The sequence below is a fragment of the Sminthopsis crassicaudata genome, chromosome 1 (assembly GCF_048593235.1).
Source record: "Sminthopsis crassicaudata isolate SCR6 chromosome 1, ASM4859323v1, whole genome shotgun sequence".
Taxonomy (NCBI): Eukaryota; Metazoa; Chordata; class Mammalia; order Dasyuromorphia; family Dasyuridae; genus Sminthopsis; species Sminthopsis crassicaudata.
Window position 1 is genome coordinate 716,482,124 of NC_133617.1, and position 23,917 is coordinate 716,506,040.

At 31.2% G+C, this 23,917-nt stretch overlaps 1 protein-coding gene across 1 annotated transcript in view; it reads right to left on the reverse strand.

Moving 5' to 3' along the window:
* Positions 1 to 23,917, reverse strand: part of CNTN6 (contactin 6) — a 536,373-nt gene that overhangs the window by 135,907 nt on the left and 376,549 nt on the right. The window contains exons 9-11 of the mRNA XM_074284067.1: positions 17,632 to 17,768; positions 16,085 to 16,214; positions 10,292 to 10,442 (exon numbers count right to left, since the gene is read on the reverse strand). Of these exons, the coding sequence (XP_074140168.1) occupies positions 10,292 to 10,442; positions 16,085 to 16,214; positions 17,632 to 17,768 (418 nt within the window). The remainder of the gene's footprint in view (positions 1 to 10,291; positions 10,443 to 16,084; positions 16,215 to 17,631; positions 17,769 to 23,917) is intronic.

Genomic DNA, 23,917 nt, shown 5'->3' on the forward strand with positions numbered 1-23,917 from the left:
GAGAAACTTGAGATACCACCCTCTTACACAACAATATTAATACCTCTTATTAAAAAAATAATCAACAAAGAAGAACCCACCATTGAAACAAGGGGGAACAGAGAAGAGCAGGATTCAACTTCAGAGGATACTTTAAAAAAAAGCTTCTACCCCAAAGAATAATATGAAATGGTTCCCTGCCTAGAAAGAATATATAGAACTCAAAAAAATAAAAAAATCAAATGAGAGTCATTGAGGAAAAACTAAAAAGAAAAATAAAACCACCCAAGATAAACAAGCAGTTAATGGGGAAAAAAATTAAAGAATTATAAAAGGAGGTACAAAGTCTCAAAGTTGAATATTAGAAATGGCCAAGGGGAAGACAGTGAAGCTATGAGAGAGTAAGAAATTTTAAAAAAAGTAGATTATACAGAATGAGAAAATAAAACAGAAAGCGAAACATTCAGAAGAGAAAATATAAGAATGACTGGACTGCCAGAATGTTGAGGAAAAAAAAAAAACTTGTCACAATAATGCAGGAAATATTCCAAGAAAATTGTCCTGGAGTGATAGAATATGAGGAGAAAGTAAATATAAGGAAAAAAACCCACTGATCACCATATAAAAAGAGATCCTTTGTGGAAGACATAAAGGAATATTATTGCAAAATTTCTAAACCCTGAGATCAAAGAGAAAATTTTTCAAGAATCAAGGAAAACAAATTCAAATATACTGGAGCTACCATTAGAATTGTATGAGACTTATAAACAGCTACCATAAAAACCACAGATCTTGGATTCATATCCACAATCAAAAACCTTAGACCTGCAGCCTATAATATCATATCCCAAAAAATTATCTACAATTTTCAGTGAGAAAAAAAAGGACTTTTCAATGAACTTGTAAATTTTCCACACTTTCTGTCTAATCCAAACTTAAAAGAAAATTTGACATATAAGAGTTCATATGAAAGATCAATTAAAGGAATTTACCATGAACAAACTGTTTAAAATGTGAACAAATTATTTATCTTTTTACATATGTATATATGTATATTATAGCTTCAAGATTCACATCAATAATAGGATAGCTCAAAAGAAAGGTTGGCAGAATAAAGGTAAAATAGTAATCATGTTAGAGGAAGAATAGACACAATGGCATTAGATCAGGTAGGACTCATGTTTCCAAAAGCCTACTCACATAGAAATGGATATAATAGGCAATACTACATATCTACCATGAAGTGTATAGTACCCTCCAAAATTTATAAACAAATAATGGTGGGAGAATGAGTAAATGGAAAGCAAAAGGTGAGGGAAGAAGACAAGGGAGAGAAACTTGAGTGGGGAGAAAATAGAAAATAGTAAAGCAAATTAGAGAGCACAATATTCTTTTTAAATTAAATGTTTTTATTTTCAAAACATATGCATAGATATTTTTTCAGTATTAACCCTTGCAAAACCTTGTGTTCCAATTTTCCTCCACCTTCCCCTACACTCCTGTGGATGGCAAATAATCCAATATATGTTAAACATGGTAGAAATATATGTTAAATTCAATATAGGCATACATATTTGTACAATTAACTTGCTGTAGAAGAAAAATCAAATTGAACAGAAAAAATGAGAAATAAAATAAAATACAAGCAAACAATAACAAAAAGAGTTAGAATGTTATATTTGGATCCACATTAAGCTCCCACAGTCTGCTCTCTGGATGTAGATAGCAGTCTTTGTCACAAGATCATTGGAACTTACATCAGTCATCTCATTATCAGAAAGAATCATGTCCATCAGCATGACTATCATATATTTTTGTTGTTGCTGTGTATTGTTGCTGTGTATAATGATATCATGGTTCTGCTCAAGTGATCTGTGGTGTTTCTGATCTGTGGTGCTTAGCATCAGTTCATGTAAGTCTCTTCAGGACTCTAAAGTCATTCTCATAAGTACTATACATATTATCTTCTGCATTTTGAGGATAAATTAACTGAAAACTTGGCTAAGAGGGACTCAAAATCAACTCTGTCTTTGAATTGTATGCTTGGTCTACACAAGGGCCAGTTCTTTTTTCATTGTACTACATAGCCCCATTATTAACAGTAATCTTAACTGCCTTTTGAATTTATCATAGGTCATCATATAATCATACATTATCCTATTCACTTGCTACCAATTCCATATCCATTGTGGATTCAAAATCTTAAGAAATCTCAGCATATAGTAAATAAATAAATAAACTTAAACAACAATGATAGCAATAACCAGTCCTTTTACCCTTTTATTCAGAGTCAAGCTACAGGTTCTTGAAAGGCTATAGAATAGGGGGGGGGACATCAAGGGAGCTTATATTATCAAACATGACACTCTGTGCAATGGTCCTAGTTTTATTGATTAAATCTGCATTTTCAAATACAGTGATTCTAAAGTTTGACTGTAACAAAATATAAATGAATGCCCTTTCACGTTCCTGGCCTAGATGTACACAATATATAGAATAATCTATATACATATTTAAGGAGTGAGTAGAGATGGTGAACAGAGAGAGAAGAGAAAGCTAACAAAAAAAATTACTGAAGAAATACAGTGGGTATGTTCTATTTAAATGACAGTGTTGTATCATAGTACATTAATATGAGGCAGCCTAATATTTTCTAATAGTCTGATTATAATAACATAGCATTGATTCAATAATAATAAAAATGGGTCAGAAATTTAACCTAGATCATTCTGTTTTCAAATCCAAAGTGCTAATACCCATTATTCTTTGCTCACTAAAGATTATTAAATTTGGAATAAAAAAGTGAGTTAAAAATTTAGTTCTTATAGCTCCTATTCATGACCTTATAAAGACATTTAATATTTTTGATTCTCAGTTTCTTCAATTAAAAATGATGAGGTTGGAGCAAATTTATAAGGACAATTTCAAATCTATAGCTATTACTACTGGGCTTATATCCCAAGGAAATACTAAAGAAGGGAAAGGGACCTGTATGTGCCAAAATGTTTGTGGCAGCCCTTTTTGTAGTGGCTAGAAACTGGAAAATGAATGGATGCCCATCAATTGGAGAATGGTTGGGTAAATGATGGTATATGAATGTTATGGAATATTATTGTTCTGTAAGAAATGACCAGCAGGATAAATACAGAGAGGCTTGGAGAGACTTACATCATCTGATGCTGAGTGAAATGAGCAGAACTAGGAGATCATTATACACTTCAACAACAATACTATATGAGGATGTATTCTAATGGAAGTGGATATCTTCAACATAGAGAAGAGCTAATCTAATTCCAATTGATCAATGATGGACAGAATCAGCTGCACCCAGAGAAGGAACACTGAGAAATGAGTGTAAACTGTTAGCATATTTTTTGTTTGTTTTTCTCCCCAGATTATTTTTACCTTCTGAATCCAATTCTTCCTTTGCAACAACAACAACAAAATTCGGTTCTCCACATATATATTGTACTTAGGATATACTATAAGATATTTAATATGTATGGGAATGCCTGCCATCTAGGGAAGGGGGTGGAGGGAAGGAGGGGAAAAATTCAGAACAGATTGGAGGACAAGGGATAATGTTGTAAAAAATTACCTATGCATATGTACTGTCAAAAATGTTATCATTATAAAATTAATAAAAAATCTACAGCTATAATTTTATTATCCAACATTCCTGTTTTTAGTTAAACAATGTATTAAAAGAAGAAAATATATATTTTATGTAAGAAACAAAGAAAGCAGCTTTAAGAGGAATGTAAACAACTATGAGAAAGTCTGAGAAGAAAATTGCCACTCAAAGAAAAGTTTTTGAAAAGAGGCATAACATTCTGAGAAAATGGGAATGAAATTATGTTCCTTAAAAGAAACAGTGCTGATTGTTGTTAAAAATAGCCAAAAGACATTGTTTCTCACATTAAGTGAATATGACTTATTTCAAGATTTTGCTGAAAATCTCTGAATCAAATAACTGGTCATTATAGGACATATGGTAAGTATACATGCATATATGTATATATAATATTAGAAACAAACAACTAAGTTTTTGTTTGTTTCTAGCAACTTAAAAGTGGTTCACTAGATATGACTAGACTATGATCTGAAGGATACAAAGTTAGCTGAGAATACTTGGAAGATTAAATGAGAGAAATTACTTATAGAAGATAAAAGCTCATGAAAATGAGAAAGTAGTGAAGAGAAATTGAGATGTAGTAACAGAAGTCAAAAGGTCTAAGATGCTGAAAGCAGGTAAGCACTGCTGAAATCAGCTGACTAGAGAGAGACTGTCTCTACAGTGAACTGAGGGAATTGATATGAGTAGGAATATTTTGATTCTGAGATGTGATTGGACATACCATTAGTCAATTCAATTAAATGAGCTGACTAAACACAGAGTATATCATTATTTTCCCCATTAAAGGGAAAATTTCTCAGAAACTTGTCTACATTGTCTTTTTTTACTCTCTATGACATGATGTGATGTGAAGTGAAAATATTTTAAATCCTATAGGGAGCTTACCTGAATAGTTTGCAAATCTAACGATTAAATAGTATTTTTTACACTGAGTTTTATGGCTTTTTGGTGTCTATATGGAGGTACAGGAATCTGAACATTCCAAATTATTGTTATTGGTAGCTAAAATAACTTTAAAATTACTTCAAAGGCTTCATAGCATCAGAAAATATATTCATTTAGTAAATGATTGAAAAATAGAGATAAATGCTACCACCAAGTAGTTATTTATCATGTAACTTTTACTAAAAATAGCAAACATATCAAAACCTACACTAAAGATTGTGAGTTTCTTCAAACACATGAGTTTTCCTATTCGCTTGGCTCACTGCTAGATATATTTAAGTTAATCACCATTACAATTCCAACTCGCTAAACAATATCTTTATAGATTGGTCATAAGGGGAAAAATCTAGTCTTTTGGGTGAATTCTTATGTCTTGAATGCTTTTTATTTAGTAATGATCATTTTTATTTCTCATTTAGTAAATGTTTCATGGTTCAGAGGTAAGGGTATAATTTTGACTAATTTTTGTAAAGGGGAAGCATAACAGTAAATAGGAGTTATAGTTCAAAATGCTTATATCCCATTTCAAGTATTTTTGATGGGAATAGTTTGTCATATAGATTCTCTAGGGGAGAGAAACAGAGAAACAGAAAGAGACAGAGAAAGACAGAGAGACAGAGAGAAACAAAAAGAGACAGAGAGAGAGAGAGAAACACAAAAAAGACACAGGAGACAGAGGAAGTGGCAGACACACAGAGAGAGAGAGAGAGAGAGAGAGAGAGAGAGAGAGAGAGAGAGAGAGAGAGAGAAAGAGAGAGAGAGAGAGAGAGCAAGAGAGAGAGAAGTATAGTACCATGTAAATTCAAGCATCTGACATTTAGATGTCATATTTAATGTTATTCGAGAACTTCTTATATGCTATGATAATAATATCCAATATATGAAGTTTGAAAAGCATTTCCCAAATGGTATCACTTTGGTTCTCACAGCAATCATATCAGATATATACGTATTAACTTATTTGATATATTAAAATATTGAGGCTCACAATGTTTATGTGACTTTTTTGAGATTATTTAAGTATCTATGATAGCATTAAAACCCAGATTTTTCAAAATTTAATAAACTATCCAATTTGTTGCTTATTTAATCTTCATCATAACATTTTGAGATAAATTCCTAGATTGTCAGTTTTAGAAAAAGGAATCTGATGTTCAGAAAAAAATTACATGATTTGCCCATGGCTACATTATTTATAATTATTTGAGCCCATATTTGAAGCTAGATCTCTTCTAACTAAGACTAGCACTTTTTCCATTAAGAAATGCTTATTCTGGCAACTAGGTGGCGCAGTGGATAGAGCACCAGTCCTGAAGTCAGGAGAACCTGAGTTCAAATATGGTCTCAGACACTCAGACACTTAACAACTCCTAGCTGTGTGACCCTGGGCAAGTCACTTAACCCCAATTGCCTTAGGGAAAAAAAAGAAAAAGAAATGTTTATTCAATTGAATAAATTCCTGTCTCTATTAACACATGCAGAGTGAATTAAACAACTAAGATGGTTTCCTAGCTAATTTAAAGAAGTATGCTTTTTATCTTTAGATACAAGAATTTCATTTAAGTATAAGGGAACCAAACACATATTTTTTCAACTAGGAAAAATAACAAAGATGGCTTTATTCTCCAACCTTGCCAGACTTTCACCTGAAGAAAATCTCTCTTCCTACCTTTTATGAATCAATCTTTCACATTTCATGTAAGCATTATTATATAGTTTGATAATAACATATTTTTTCAAAATTCTTCACAATAAATATTTGCTTCACACAGAATCATAAAATGAATATCAAAGTAGACAAGAATGAGTAAACTTTACTTAAAATAACTCAAAGGATCTTATTATATGTCCATATCCAAGAGCTGAAAAGTTAATTCCAATATCCTTCAAAATTCTTGGTAATTCTTGGTAATTAAGAGAAGCATATCAGCCAGTTTAAAACAGTTGTTAACTTGATCAAGAATCATGAATAATAATAATGCTAATACTAATAATAATAATCCCAGAACATTCTGACTGAGTTCTATTCATGAAAGATGGCAAAGCATTTTCTTATATAATAACTATTGATACAACAAAAGGTCCCTGGAACAGAAAGGTTTTCTGAGGTATTCTAATGTTCTGATGAGTTCTCTGCTACTTTTCAGAAACTGTCAATATAATATGTTGTCTGATTGCTTCTTTCAGAATTTTATTGTATTTGAGAACAAACATTATGCACAGGAAAGGATTTTAATTCTAAAAGTCAAATTTCAGATCCATGATATAGTACATGGTTTATCTTGTACAAGTTACTTAAACTTTATGGGCATCAGTTTCCTTCATTTGTAAAATGAACTTCAACAAGATTAATCTTTTTGGTAAATTGATTTCACTGGAATTTGGAACTATCTTTTATATGAAGATACATCTGGTAGGATTATCAATATTGGCAAGATGAAAAATGATTAGAACAGCTAGACTTCTCCTATTCATAGACTTGGTTGACTTATTTGTGGGTTCAGAGATATAGGTCTGTCTAATTTCCGCAAATTTTTCTCTATCATCCTTCTATCAAATGTACTTTTGGTGAAGTTATATCCCCAAATTGGGGTTTTGAGAGTTAACCAGGGAAATAGACTAGTCAATCTCAAAGAATAGAAACATGAAGCAAAAACAAAATCAGTTATTATCTTTATGGATAATTTTAAAAAGACAATAGTTGGCTATAGAGGTGTGTGTGTTTGTAAGAGACCAAGTCAGAGGAGAAAAATAAACCAAAATAAATATGTACATTTTCACTTATGAATGTTGGATGTTTAAAATTAGATTAGATTACCACAAAATGATCTCCTATTGTTGGAGAATGTTCTTTACTGACGTTAAAAAAGTATAAGACCAGTAATAAATATAATAGATTTGTAAATCTTTAAAAACATTGTGAAATTGAATCTCTGGAATAATGGTTTGCAGCTAATCAGCTAATTTGTTATATTAATTCTTAAATAAAATAGATTGTCTTCTCTCTAGAGTTATAATTTGTATTTTAAATTATTTGTTCACAGAATAAAGTCCATAATCTCAGAGACCCCTTTGTCTAATTTACAAATGGACAACATACCAAACAAGTAGCTTAGAAAATCTCTAGAAGAACTTAGGTGAAGGGGGTGCTTTGCAATAAGAATAGCGTCACTTGTCCCTTTCCAAAATCCATCATACCTTGGAACAATCTAAATTACTAGAAAGTATTTTCTGTTATCAAACTTAAATTTGCCTTTGTTGCAATTTGTGGGCCCTGCTCTTGAGTCTGTTCTCTTCTGACCATTTGACCAAGAAGAATCTCTTCTTCCACATCCTAGCTGCACTTTAAATACTGAAGGGAAGACAGTTTTCCAAAACCCAGTATATCTTCTCTAATATAATAATAAGAACTAAGTTTCAATTAAAAAGACAAAAGAGTCAACAATAATTAACAATTTTATAGTCTGTTAAAATTTGCAAAGTGTTTATTGTCTCATTTACAATTTAAGTTTTTCATTTGTATTTCAAAACAATCTTTTGAGATAATGACAAAACCATTATTAAAATTTTGATTGATTAGGAAACAGAAGCTCAAAGTAGTTACTTATGTAGTGTTCAATCCTTAAGCATCTATTAGCAGGAAGTTTATCCCTAATAACTTTGAGATGTATTGAACTCAAATTTGCAGTTATAAATATCATATTTTTAAATTTTACTAGCCATTTCACTTATCCATATGGCAACCCTTTAAGCAAACCAGCACAACTAGCATGGCCCTCTCCTAAAACTTCTTATCTCTAGGCTAAATAGTTACAATTTATTCAATTTGTCTTCAAATAGAAGAAACTCAAGGTCATTTACTCTTCTTTTTTTTTTTTTTTTGTTTTTTGTTTTTTGTTTTTGTTTTTTCTTTTCCCTAAACACTTCATTTAGTCAGTGTGCTTTTAAAATGGAGCTCTCATAATATTTCAGATATGGTCTGAGCCATGCAGAATAGAACAGAACTATCAGTTTCTTAATCCTATAGTTTATGTGTCTCTTAAACAGCATAAAATTGCTTTAACTTTCTTGGGATAGCATGGCACTGTTATCTAAACTGAACTTGCAGTACAATAAAAATTCCAGACATTATTTCATTTGAACTCTTCATCAGGCAAAACTCCCACATCTTGTTTTCATGAATCTTTTTTTATAAGTCCTTTAAAATTTTGCATTTATCCCTAATAAATTCCTTCCATTTAGATCTAGTCCATTGTTCTAGCTTAACTTCTGTTTAGATATTGAATACTGAATCATCATCATCCTGATTGTGTATATGTTAATTTAATTGCAGATCATCTTGTTGGGAATTCTAAATTAGCTTATAGAGTTAACCAACTTATTCTCAGGAATTGCTATAAACAGCCCATCCAGTTCATGGTCATTGTCAACCATGATAGGAACTCAAATTTTCCCAGACTCTCCTGATTATAATATTTGAGATAGTCAGTTTTTACAGATTGTATTTTAGTCAGTCTTGACGTCTTAATATGTATTCTTGTTACTCCTTAGATTCTGTCTCTTAACCCTGAGACCTTAAAAATTGTGATCCCCCAAAATAAATTGCTTTCTCAGTATGATTCATCATTTTCTAGTTTTATTTGTTTTAGCTGTGTACTATTCATGTATCAAATATCAAAATCTCTTGTTACCTATAATGGGTGCCTCTGTCATGATTGCTTCATGTCATGAATTGAATCTCTATTATGCTATTTTTGTAATTTATTTTACAATTATGTAAATCCATTTCATATTTCTACTCATATTATCCATTCTGATACCTTTATTACCACTTCAAATTAATGCATGCCTTTATCAAATCATTATTAAATATGTCATATAAGACAGTACAACGCACAGATCTCTGGGGGAACTTTGGTGGAAAATCATCTTCCATATTAACATTGCACCATTAATGTCTATTCCTCAGAAATTATTCCCATATATTTAATCATTCAAATTCAACTAGTATGTTCCAGGTTAAGATTTACATGTATATAGATATGGGTACAGATATACAAATATATACACATCTCTATGTTTATGTGTATGCATATATGTACTGTGTATACATATGAATTCATATGTGTGTATGAGACTTTTAGGAAAAAGAAATAGAAACAGTCTACTGTTTCCAAATTCTCATGGAGAATAGATCAATATGTATTCAGAGATACTTTCAAACTTTGTCATATGGAAACCAAACTTTTTTTCTTTCCCTACACAGCTCTATCTTCATTTTCTCCTCTGATGAATCCATTTTATCATGGAGTGAGCACCTGTGTGACCATTTAAGGATCACAGCACCAGGTGTGCATGCCCAAGTATGCTTCTTATATATACTATTCTCCTTCCTGATTTCTCAGCATGTCAGTTTTAGAAAGCCCTTGAGTTGAAGAAAAAATTCTTAAAAGACATTGAAAAATATGACAATATGCCTAAAGGATTGAAGTAAACTATCTTTCTGAAACAGAGAATCTATAGACATAGGACTTACTATTAATAGCAGCCCTTAATTTTAATCATCATGCAAAGTGTTTTATTTTTCCCTTTCTGACTATGCTCTTGAAAGTGGAATAAGGGGATAATAGTTGAATAATTTATAATGACCTATTACATTTTTTTCAAGCAACAACAAATTTCCTTGTTAGAAAAAAATATTTTGAGATAGGAACAAAAAGTCCTGGATACCTTTTGCTTTGTCTGATCATCTCTGGACCTTTTTCCCAAGAAATCATTGCTCTGGGAGAAGCCTTTGGTTTACATTCAATGACAACATCTCCACCAACTTGAACAACAGAGACCTTTTGCATGGGATTTTTGGAGAAATCAGGGGCTGAGGCTAAAAATAAAAATAAAAAATAAACTAAGAAATAGAGCCTTTTATTCTTCCATTCATTACATAAATATTTATTGGGTATCTATAATCCTGTAGTGCTCTATATCATCCATTTTTCAATATTTCCTTCTCTGTGAATTTGTTATATCTCACAGTAATAATTTTTTAAGAGCAGAGATCATTTAATTTGTGTATTTGCATCTTCTGGACATAGCACCATGTCTGAGTATTATATCACTTAATATGTGCTCATGGAAGCCAATTGAATTGTGCCATTAAAGGAACTGCACTGAAAATTATATTTAAGAAGAAATGAATCAATGTATTTCAATGGCAATTCAATTCTATTTGAGATTTATGTGTAAAATATTTACTATGCATTAGACGCTAGATTTAAGGTCAAAGACAAAAAAGAAAGAAAAATAGTTTGATCATTCAAGGTGATAACTAGGAGCTTCAGTGGAGACAGTAAAAGAACACAGGACTTAAGGTTATAAAGAATTGTGCTTGTATTTTTCTACATGCATGTAAAACTGAGTCATGCTGGGAAAATTGTTTAACTTCTCTGCCCCTTCAGCTTCTTTCTCTGCAAAATAAGAGATATAATAGCCCCTACCAAACACCGTTGTTTTGAGGGTCAATTGAATGTGTATGTTTAAAACTATTGCAAATCTTAAAGTGATGTATAAATGGTAGTTTTATTGCTGTTGTTATTGTTATTACTGCTTCTTACTTTTGAGTCAAGTTTTAGATTTACTACCCATTTTCTGACTACAAAGGCATGTGGTCATTTCATAGAAATGTATACACAAATTATAAATGGTGCAGTCAGTTTTCTTCAAAAAGTTTACCATCTTGTTTGAAGAGTAAGATAATAAAATATTCACAAGTGTTTTTAGGATAATCCTCCTCTGAGAGGTATGTATTGGAACTTGATTCAGAAACATTTGAGTTCAGTTTTGTTATCTGTAAAATGAGCTGGAGAAGGAGATAGCAAACCATTCCAATATTTTGGCCAAGAAAACCCCAAATGGAGGCACAAAATCAAATATGACTGGACAACAATCGGGTTGATTAAAAATAATAAGATAAGATAATATTTGGGAAGTGCTATGGAAATCTCACATGGATATATAAATACTAGTTATTGTTACTATACAGGGTAACTATGATCATATCATTCTCTCAGATATAAATATCTAGGATTCATACATGATGAAAATAGACTGAAGCATAAAAGGAAATCAAAAATGTAATTGAGGATTCATTTTTTTCCAAGAATACACTATGTATCATAGTTCATGAGCATGTGTGAATGCATACATGCATTTTTATGCATACAAATTCCATTTCAAGGACTCTTTTTTTGGCCATTGTAAAGAATATATGCCAATTAATAATTACATCTTTGCATATATAGAGCTAGTATCAATATTTTGAAACAAACTATATCAAAATTCAATCTGTAACACTGGAGGATGCTAGATTGAGAAAATTAGACATCAGTTCCCCCAAGATTAGTAACACATGGCAAGCATTTACCTTCAAAGGCAGTATTTCCATATCATTAAGGAATAAAGCAACAGAACTGAGATGATTAAATGCATTTCCTTCCTTCATGGTCTACCTTTTTATTAATTGTGCACTCTCATAAATTTGTTAACCTATTATCATTTGAGCTGTATTTATTAAACAGCTACTGTGTATCAGACACCTTGTTAGACTTGGGACATATAAATGCAAAACAAAACAATCCCTGCTCTCAAAGTGATCACATTCTCAGAACAAAGAGTATTCTGTACTATACCTATGTGAAAAGTGCATCATTTTTTTTCAGGTAGGAACTGATTCAAAACTTAAATAATTACAGCTATAAGATACCTTCATGTATCTTTGTATTCTTTGGGGAAAAAAAAACCACAAGATCTCAGTTTCATGATGGAACTATTGAATTAAACAACTAAACAAATCCAACAACAACAACAGTAACAAAGAAAAAAAAAAAAAGATGCAAACGCAGAAGTCAGAAAAGGTCACATAAAACTTAAAAATGTGAATTGATCATAGACCCAAAAGATTTTTGGATGAGATAAAATTAATGGCAATAACATTAATAATGATAGTAGAGAAAATTGCTAAAAGAGATGAAAATTATGAAAATTCAGTCAGAAGCTAGGTCAAGGAGGCACAAAAATACCAAAGAAAATTTTTAAAAATCTTAAAAAGAAGAACTGGTCAAATGGAAACAAAAGTGCAGAAGCTTACTAAAAAAAAATATTTTTATAAAGAAATTAGAATTGTGCAAATGGATGCTAATGACTTCATGGATCATCAAAAACTAATAAAACCAAAATAATGGGGGAAATTAAAAATGGGAAACATATCATTAGGAAAAAAAAAAACTTACCTGGAAAATAGTTCAAAAAGAGATAATTTAAGAATTATTGGACTACTTGAAAGCCATGATGAAGAAAAGAGCCTAGACATCGTATTTCAAGAAATGATCAAGAAAAAATATTTTGATATCCTTGAACAAAAGGGTGGAAATGAAATTGAAAGACTTCATCAATTATCTCCTTAAAAATACCAAAATGAAAACTTAAAGGAATTTTCTAGTCAAATTTTAGAACTTTCAGTAAAAGGGAAATTATTGCATATATTCAGAGTGTATGGGGAGAATCATGTAACCACAATAAGGATAAAGATTTAACACCTTCTAAATGAAAAGATTTGAAGGCTTTGTAATGTGAAATTCCAGAAGGCAGAGGAGCTAGGATTGTAATCAAGAATAAACTGCTCAGCAAAACAGTGTAATTATTGAGTGGAAAATGATATTTAGTGAAATAGAGGATTGGATTTTTATGCATTGTAGATGAAAAGACCAGGCCTCAATTGAAAATTTGATTTGAAATTCAAGATTCAAGAGAAGCACCAAAAGATAAACATGGAAGAGAAAGCATAAGTGAATCATTAAGGTTAAATAGTTTACCTTTCTATATGTAAAAAAAGAGACATGTAAAGTCTAAGAAATTTATCTTTTTAGAGTGATTAGAACTAGATTCTATATAGAAAGAGTTAAGAGAAATATGTTGAGTTGATTGTGATGATAAATAAATAAAATAAAAATAAAATAAAATAAAATTAAGGGCAAGAAAAGGGAGGAAGAATGAAATAAAATTGGATGAAGTATTTGACATTAAAAAGTGTGAAAAGAAAAGCTTTTTAGTGGAGGGGGATGTGAGAAACACTTAAACCTTACTCTCCATAGAATTAGTAAAAAGAGGGAATAACATACACATTCAAGTGGTATAGAAAGTAATCTTGCTTTATAGAGAAGTAGGAGGGGAGGAGGACAAGATGTGAAGGAAATAGATTGATGGAGTCAGTGAGTATTCAGAAGCGAAATAGAGTTTTGAGGAGGAACATGGAAAAGAGAAAAAGGCATCAATGGGGAAAATATGGAGGGAAACACAGATAGCAATCATAAGTGTAATGGAAGGGAATAGCAAAGTGGATAAAAAATAAAATATGACACTATTTTTGGTATATGTATTTTGTTTTATTTATTTTTACAAGAAATACACTAATATCAGAGAGCCACATATTTTAAAGGTGAGAGGTTGAAGCAGAATCTATTATGTTTTAGCTGAAGTAAAAAATGAAACAAAAATTATGGGTAGTAATCATGTTCTCAGACAAAGAAATAGGAAGAAAATTTTCATTTTGCTAAAAAATACCATAGACAATGAAATAAAACCAATGATGCACACATATATATCAAATAACAAAGCACTCAGATTGTTATAGGAAATAGTAAATGTGTTATAAGAGGAAACAGATGATAAATCCATCCTGGTGGGAAAATTTAACTTCCCCCTCTAAAATTTAAAGATGTCTAAGTATAAAACAAAGGATATTTAAGTTAAGGAGAGGAATAGAATTTTAGAAAAAGTTAGATATGCTAGACCTTTACAAGAAAACTGAGTGAGGGGCAACTAGTTGGTGTAATGGATAGACCACCAGCCCTGAAGTCAGGAGACCTGGGTTCAAATATGGCCTCATACACTTAACACTTCCTAGCTTTGTAACCCTGGGCAAGTCACTTAACCCCAATTGTCTTAGGGGAAAAGAAAAAGAAAAAAAGAAAACTGATTGCAAATAGAAATATGCATTTTCCTCAATGATAAAGGACTACATCAAAAACTGACTATGTATTGGTTCATAAAAATCACACCCAAATATAGAAAAGCAGAAATATCAAATGTATTTTTTCCAGAACATAATGCAAGGTGGAAAAAATCAATTAAAATAATTAGAAATAAAAAATCTATTAAGAAATCAAAGTTTCACATAGCTGTGTGAAAAAAATGTAGTAAATTAGTATAAAGAAATGAAAATTAAAACAACTTTGAGATACCATTTTACACCTAACCGATTGACTGAAATGATAGAAGAGGGAAATGACAAAAGTTGAAGAGAATATGGAAAAATTGCAACATTACGACAAGAACTGTATCAGCAAAACTGGGTACTGAATTATGACCAAAGAAATATAAAACCATGTATTCCATTTGATCCAAAAATACTACTATTTGGTTTATTTTCCAAGATGATTAGGGAAAAAAGAAAAAAAAAATATATGTTCTAAAGTTATATAGCAGCTCTTTTTGTGTTTGCATAGAACTAGAAACTATGGGGATGCCTATCAAATTTGGAATGGTTAAAATAGGTATGTTATTTGATTCTGCTGCAAGAAATGAGCAGATCATTTTAGAAAATTTGGAAACGTATAAAATAATTAAAAGTTAAATGGGTAAAACAAAAAAGAATACTGTACACAGTAACATTATTATTGTTGAAAGAATAACTGTGAATGAATAAGTTATTCTGAGTATTATAAATATTAAAATTCACTAAACAGGGCTTATAAAGGGAAATTCACCTCTAGCAAAACAATTCATTATATAAAAATACACACACACACACTAAATCACTAACTCCTGCATATAATATCATGTATGAGAATGTATGTGTGTGGTACATTTGTTTACAAAATTGTGGCCATTTCTACAGCAGGTTGGGAATGTAAAAGGAAGAAATTTAAAAACTAAAAGTGAAACAAAAAATAAATTAAATTTTAAAAAGAAACTAAATGATTTAATTTTAAAGAATTAGTGTGTCAAAGAGCAAAACATAAAAACAATAAATAATAAAATTAAAAAGAATTAAAACAATGAAACAACATACAACATTTATGAGATGCAGCCAAATCAATATTTATAGGAAGATTTATGTCTCTAAATACTTATATTAGTAAAATACAAAACAGAGTAATGAGTTGGGCATACAATTTAAAAATACAGAAATAACAAAATTTAATTACTAAATTTTAAATTCTGAAAATCAAAGAAAAGGTTAACAAAATAGAATTTAATAAGCCTCTTCTGTCACCATTTTCTAGCACATTGATAACTTTATCTCTTGTAAAAATCCCTCTATACATTAAAGAAACTAATTTCAATATGATGTATTATTTTATGAGACAATAATCTACACTTCAGAGTAAAATTGATTTGAGATTATATATAATCATAACTATATGCACATGCCATCTTGAATCCATTATTTCTACATCAATGACTTACCTCTAACTCTCAATTCAGCATTAGAATAAATGGTTTGATACTTGTTTTCTGCAACACATTGGTAAAAACCTGAATCTGACACATTCAGCATAGTTATCATGAGTGACCCATTTTCTATTTGAATTCTTTCCTAATAAAAAGAATAAGGATTCAAAGATATTATTATGTTGATATCCTATTTTTAAAAATATCATAAATATAGATCTATATAATGAAGCAAAAGCTGGTTTAACTGGAATTCTTTTCAACAGTGTCTCTCAACTCATCTTTCAGAATATTTAAAGGAAAGTTATAATTGCTTTAGGGCACAATCATAGCTTTTGAGCTTGAAGGAACCTTAGTTTTATCTATTCAACATCAATTTCATGAAGGTGCAAAACAAAATATCCATGTATACCGAGGTAGGAAATACTTGAGGTAAGATTTGTACCCAATTAATCTCACTTTAATTACTTGGTTCATTCCAATCTATCGGGCATTATGATGACCCAGAATCACTGTACTCAAGTTCTTTGAAAATTTATAATCAGTATCAATTTAAAGTATATGATAATTCTAGCTTAATCAGAATACTGAAATAAACAGGTTAGTCCCTTCTCTAACTATGCCAGGAATGCTAATGTTGACAGATCACCATTAAACATGAATTTTAAGTTTAGGATAACTATAAAGTGTTCTGTATTTAACCCTCAAGGTGACTTGTATTTTAATGATCTCCTTTGAAGGCAAAGAAGAATTGTACTTTACACTTTTTCCCTACAACCTACAGTAAATAATTCTTAAATGTTGAGCATTCCTTCTCTGTGTTAAAATAAAATACTCTCTTTCAGTCTCAAGTGCATGTCATAATAGTTTAATCGTGCAAATATAACTTAAAACTAAATATTTCAAGCTACCCATTACCATTCCTCAAAGATTCCTCATCTACAGGAAAACAGAAAGAACATCGTGTGAAAATGGATTCATAAGGGAAATTCTTCTAAAACAGAAACGGACAATATCTCTAAGTGCAGGTCTGAAACAACAGATGGACTTTTTTTGGCAGTTCTTACAGAGAAAGCACATGCAGAATTAAATAGAAAATTGAAGCAATTATTTGGTTAATTTAAAGTAAACAAGTGTGACTGCAGTGTAAGGAATAGAGAGAAAAATGGTATTAGAGTAAAAGAACCTGTGTGATCTTGGACAAGGAAATTCCACTCCCTATGTCTCTGGTTTTTCCTCTATAAAATTAGGAGGTTGACTGAATTACCTCTAAGATTTCTCCCAGATCTAAAGCTTAGTTTCTATGAATTCTGGGGAAAGCACCTTTTCCATTTATATATTGAAATTGAAATTGAAGAAATTATTGCTTTTTATTTTAATCTTTAGAATATTTGCCTCAATACTCCATTTTTTTTGGTCTGTTACAACAGGAATAATTTATAAATCTATTAAATTAAAAAGCAATCAGACTAAAAGTAGTTGAAGCAATGGAATTAACAAAAAATGTATTAGTTCAAATGTGTATGCACACACACACACACACACACACACAATTTACTTACCTCTGGAACAATAGGTTCACCATTTTTTAACCATGCATAAGAAGGAATTGGTTTTCCACTGGCTCTGCACTCCCAAAATAAAGGATCATATATGGATAGATCTGTAGTTTGGATTTTTTTATCCCATTCTGGAGGTGCTAATTAAGAAAGAAAATTTTTAAAAATATATTTTGTGGCTAGGTTTCCCAAGTCATTCCATGAAAATAAAATAATTGAAGGAATTTCATTTTATAAGATAAATGAATATCAGGAAATAAAACTTGGAAGTGTGTGACATGAAATTTTCCTGAATACCACACTATTCTAGAGTTCTGATTGCACTTGTTAATATTGTGTGGATTAAAATAAATATTTCTATGTAGGCAATAGCAAGCTTGTTGATGAGGAGGTCATGTAGGAAATGATTACTGATGAGAGAATAGGAGAAATATGGTGAGTAGAGATATCTTGAAATGGTACTTCAGGAGATCTAGTTAATAGGAAATTGAAGTTGTGGGGGCAAGCAATTACATTTGAAGTGTTCTTAACTATTATGTGTGCTTGTGTATGTATATAAATGTTGACCTGTCAGACCCTTTAAACAATCCTGTGAAGCTTCTGGCCTCCTTTTACAAATGATGTCTTTAAATGAAAAATAAAATATATAGAATTAAAGAGGATACCAATTATATTGAAATGTAGCTATGAATTGTAAGATAAAATGAAATGGTTTCTGAACCTTGGGCTAAGAATTACTGTTCTAGGGAATAGTCACTGGTTTGGGTAGCAAGGCTCTTGATGAGGCAGTGGAGAAGATGGTATTAGGTTATGCTTATTTTACTATGCCTGGATAAGAAATCTAGATTGTGAAAGAGAAATTTTAAAAATCACAAGGGACCAAGGAATTTGAAGAAAAAGATTGGTCATATGTCTATGTTGCAAATTATAATTTTCCCTCAAATTTTGGGAAACATGATAATAATTATATTTTAAGCTCAATCAGATATTATTAGAAAAAGACATTCTTAAGCATTCAGTACTCCTAGAATCCTAAGGGGAAATGTAGCCAGCATAACGCTAGGAGACAAATGCCAGAATACTAGTTACACAGCTAAAATTGTTATGGCCAAAATATAAATTCAATGCAGAGTACATCAGAACTCAAAATATAGATAACACAAAGGAACAGGGTTTCTTTGAATAGCTCTTTGAATGTACCTCAACGAACACTATGGAAAACTAGCAACCATATTTATACAATCTTCTGCTTATTTCCCTTGATAAAGAGGAGCTAAAACTAATTCCATCATAAAATGTGAATGAACAAGCAAAAAAAAAGATTATATATATATATATATATATATATATATATATATATATATATACATACTCTTATAAATATACATATATACACAAACATGTATGTGGGTGAACATACATGCACACATAACACACACATACATACCCTTATAAATATACATATATACACAAACATGTACGTGGGTGAACATACATGTACACATAACATACACACACACACACACACACACATATATATATATATATCAAATAGCATCCAGTTGTGTAAAGTAAATTAATCATTTTTACTATAATTATGTGGGTGTTTATTTACCTACTTTATTATAGCTTTACTCACTTATTTCAAGTAATTGCTAAATATCAATCTATAGATTTAAATACAGAAATATTACATATATACCCTATGCAATGATTATTAGTGAAAATTAATTTTATATATGAATACACATTCATTTATACATGCATACATATATATATGTATATATATATATAATGTTCATTGCTTAATTTAGGTATGACATATGCTAAATATAATTTGCATATTATATATATATGTATATATATATGTATATATATACATATATATATATATATACATATAGCATGCATGTTTTGTATATGCATGTGTATGTATATGTGTGTATATATAAAATGGACCTGGATTCTAGATTACTTTTTACCATATAGACATGAGCAATTATAACAATTTTTGGAATCTGTCATTGAAATTTATCCATTTTTGTTTCTAACAGAGTTCTGTATCTCTTTATCCATAAATCTGAAAATCTGATTTCATTCTCCATTTTAGATGTTTATACCCTGTGTGTCTTTGGCTAACTCATTTAACCTGCAGAGGCCACAGTTTTGTTTTCAACTAGAAAACAAAAGCTTTACGTTTGTAGCCTTCTTAGGTCTCTTCCCATTCTAGATTGATTTCATTTGTAATGCAGCATATAGTATATTCTCTTCTACAGAAATAATAATTATCAGAAAAAGGCAGCCATAAGTGAAAAGAATAGAGATTCCTTGCAGTTTTGATTTTAGTGTCTCCCACAATTTTCCTTTATGATTTCCTGTAAGATAATATCTAGTTCATTCATTTTTTTTTTATCATGGCTTTCATAAAGTACAGAAATTCTTAGATTGTGACTCTTAGATCTATTTTACAGGTCAGTTGTTTTTCGGAGCTATTTCATATTTTCTTCTATTTTTTTCTTTCTTTTTTGTGTTTTCTTTGACTGATTCTTGAAGGCTTAATGAGTCATTCACTTCTATTTGTTCACTTATAATTTTTAGTGTATTATTTTCTTCAGTTACCTTTTCTTAGCTTTTTTTTATATTTAGCCAATAGAATTGGTTTTTCATTGCATTTTTTTCTATTTCATTATGTCACTAGGGAACCATTATTTGTTGTAGGATTAAATCAATGCTAAACTAGATTTAACCATTGTCTCCTCAATTCCACTTTATCTTCTAGTTTCAAGTTCTGGCCCATAACATCTCCTTGTAGGATTAAATCAATCATACTGAACCATGCTAAATTAGATAACTATTGTCTCTATCAATTCCACTGACTTAGTGACTTGTAAGAATCCTTTGTTTCAAGTTCAGAGTTCTGGCCCATTATAATAACCTCTTGCAAGGATTTCATTTCCTTTCCCCATTTTCATCTAACTCTCTTTTAAGACCCTTTTTGAAATCTTCCAAGAAAACCTTGTGAAATGGGAACCAGCTCATATCTCTATTTGGGACTTTAGCTGGAGTTGATTAGCCTTTAGGAACCTCAGGTTTGAGGTCATGTCTGATCTCTCTCTCTGTAAAAATTGTCTGTCAGAGTTATTTTTGTTTTTTGTTCATTTTTTTTTTTAAGGGTTGAGATCTTGCTCTTAAGGCAAACAAAGAGACAGCTACTTTAATTTGCCCTGGGGCCAGTGTTTCTGACTGACTTCCAATGATAGGTGATAGTGGCCAGATGCCGAGTTCTTCCAGGACTCAGCAGCTTACAATTTGACTTTTATATTCATTTTTTTGTTGTTGTTGTTTTACAGCAAATCTGCTAACACCGGCTTACAATCAGGATAGAATAGCCTAAGAACCTCACAGAACATTTCCTGGTGCCTGAAAGCTGCAATGCTTTGACTCCCCACCCCAGTTCCCTGCCCTAGGCAACCTGTGCTGCAGTCTGGGCTTGGGACACTGCTCCCCTGCTCATTTGAAAGAGATCTATTCTGAAGTGCTTACAAGGCATCTTCTTCTGGGAATGTGTTGTACTCCAGATATTTCTGGTCTCTGACACTCCAAAATAGTTTCGAGGCTTAATCCACTGTTGATTGGAAAGAAGGTTAGAGGAGGTCATAAAAAGTCAGGTCTGCTCTTTGCCATCTTTGCTCTGCTGAGGATTGTTTTTAATGGAAAAGATTGAATGTTGTTCTTCAACTCATGAAGGGTTCTAAAAAATCTGAATAAGGATATTCTAATCAGAGATTCTTAACCAGATATCCATAAACTTGTATTATATATTTTTTTTCTTTTTCAAGCTTTTTCTTTTCAAAATAAAGTTTTCAACTTTCACTCTTGCAAAACCTTTTGGTCCATTTTTTTTTTCTCCTTCCTTTCTCCCTACTCACTCTACTAGCCATCCATTAGATGGCTAATAATCCAATTTGTGTTAAACAAATGCAATTCTTCTATACATATTTCTACAATTATAATGCCGCACAAGAAAAACAAAATAAGAGGAAAAAAATGAAAAGAAAACAAAAGACAAGCAAATTATATATATATTGTTTATGTTTTTGCTTTTTTATAAATATTTATTAAAATTGATTTTTCTCTTCTTTCATTGAGTTGGAATCTCCCTCTTGTGTAATCTACTCATTTGTTCTTATTCTCCACTAAAAGAACAAGTATAACACTTTTCCAAATGGTATTCTGTTAAGTTTTTGAAGATAGCTATAATGTACTATATTTATTTTATTTTTTAATGCTAAATACCTTTAGTTTCTACAAGCAAGATCTTGATGATAATTTTTATTTTAAATGATTTGTGGATCTCTTTTCAAAACTGATCATCCTTTCATGCTGACATGATAATGAAAACATGATTACCACATTGGTGGTCAAGTGGTTCATGGTGGTTAGTCAGTGTTTTTAACTCAGTTGCAACATGCAGAATTGAGCACAATACTTCAGATGTATTGTTGGTTTTATTGTTATTGTTTGATCCAACGCATTTGGGATTTTCTTGGCAGAGTTTTCCATTTCCTTCTTTAGTTTATTTTATAGATAAGAAAAATGATATTATCATATGGATAACAGTAATATACATATTCCCAAGTTTGAATGAGTATTAAACATTATATTATTTATATTATGTATAGCATATGAACAATAAAGATATTGTGGATCTTAATTGTTTGTTTTAAAGTATACACACACACACACACACATACACATACACACTGAGAGAGAATGAGAGAGAGAGAGAGACAGAGAGAGAGAGAGAGAGAGAGAGAGAGAGAGAGAGAGAGAGAGAGAGAGAGAGAGCCTTTGAGGAAACTGACAAGAAAATATCATATTGGCATATGACACCTGAAGTAGAAAATTAAATTATTTGCATAATTCTGATAAAAAATTAGTTTTATCTGTAATAGACAGATAATGGGGGACAAGCAACTTTTTTTTCTTTGAAATATCAAAATAATTATCTTAATATTTTATTTATTTTGGGGGGAGTGGGGATAGTTTCAAGTACAAAGATCAATATGTGATGTAAAAGGATGTTATGGTAAACAACCTATTGAAATTTCTGCATAGTTAATTGACTGTAGGAGTAGCGGTAGCTCAGTTGGAATCAGTGCAGAATCCTTTACTGACTAGTACTAGCATGCTGAGAGCTGTTTATTTGGTTTTGTAGATAGCACCATAGTTTTGTTGTTCCCTTGCATAATACCTTCATGTTGGTTGTGGACAACTACAGTAGAAAATCTTCCTTTGAAAGCTGGCCAAAGCTTTTAATATCCTGCTACTAAAAAAAAAAAAAAAAAAATCCCTGTTGAGTCCATACAGTTTAATTTAACAAAGAATGCTCAATTTAAAAAGTCTGTTTTATTACAAGTGTAGCCTCTATTGAAAAAAAAAAAAAAAAATTCCTTCTCAGTTCCCATCCCTAAAACTATGGGGAAATAATGAATATGAGAAATCACATTCTCTCTATAAAATACAATTCTTTAACATATGCTAAAATGAAACTTCAAAAAGAAATGAAAATTATAATATCCAAAGGACATTGACTCAATTCATTAGCATAAGGTGTTTTTTACTATTTAGATCTCTATTATTTAAAAAAAAATAAAGTTTGAATATTAAATTGAATCATGTCACATGGGTAAATGCTGGAACTCTATCTTCCCAGAAATCAGCTGGAGTCAGGATCACTAAACGTCTTTATTCTTGATCTTTACCGTCCCCTCCAATGCCAGGTCACTAGTGTGAGAGAGCGTGAGTTCCACGACCCAAGTTTTTTCTCCTCCTCCTCCTCCTCCCACACAAGTCACTCACCCCTCTTTGTCCCACCAATCAAGTCAGCACAGAACAGCTGGGGAGGGTCAACCTTCAAACAAGTTAATAGGGAACTGTCCAATTGGCAATTAGTCTCACGTGCTTCATTATCCAAGTGCATTGCTCAGTTTTAGCCCTTTACATCTCCCGTTTTCTTTTGTTTTAGACCACAGGTGGTCGTGCCATTCCTGACTTTTCAGGGAGGTGAGAACCCCAAAAAGGAGGTGATCAGGCCCCCCCTGACTTCTCAGGAGGGGAGATGAAAGCACTAAAAAGGAGATAATCACATCCTCCCTGACATCTCAGGAAGGGAGATGAAAAGCACCAAAGAGAAGTGGGGATTTGCTAGTGGGTTTCTGAGTTGAAGGGCCTTATTAGAGACAAGTATGCACAAACCCATCAACATGGGAGTTATTACACAAGCACA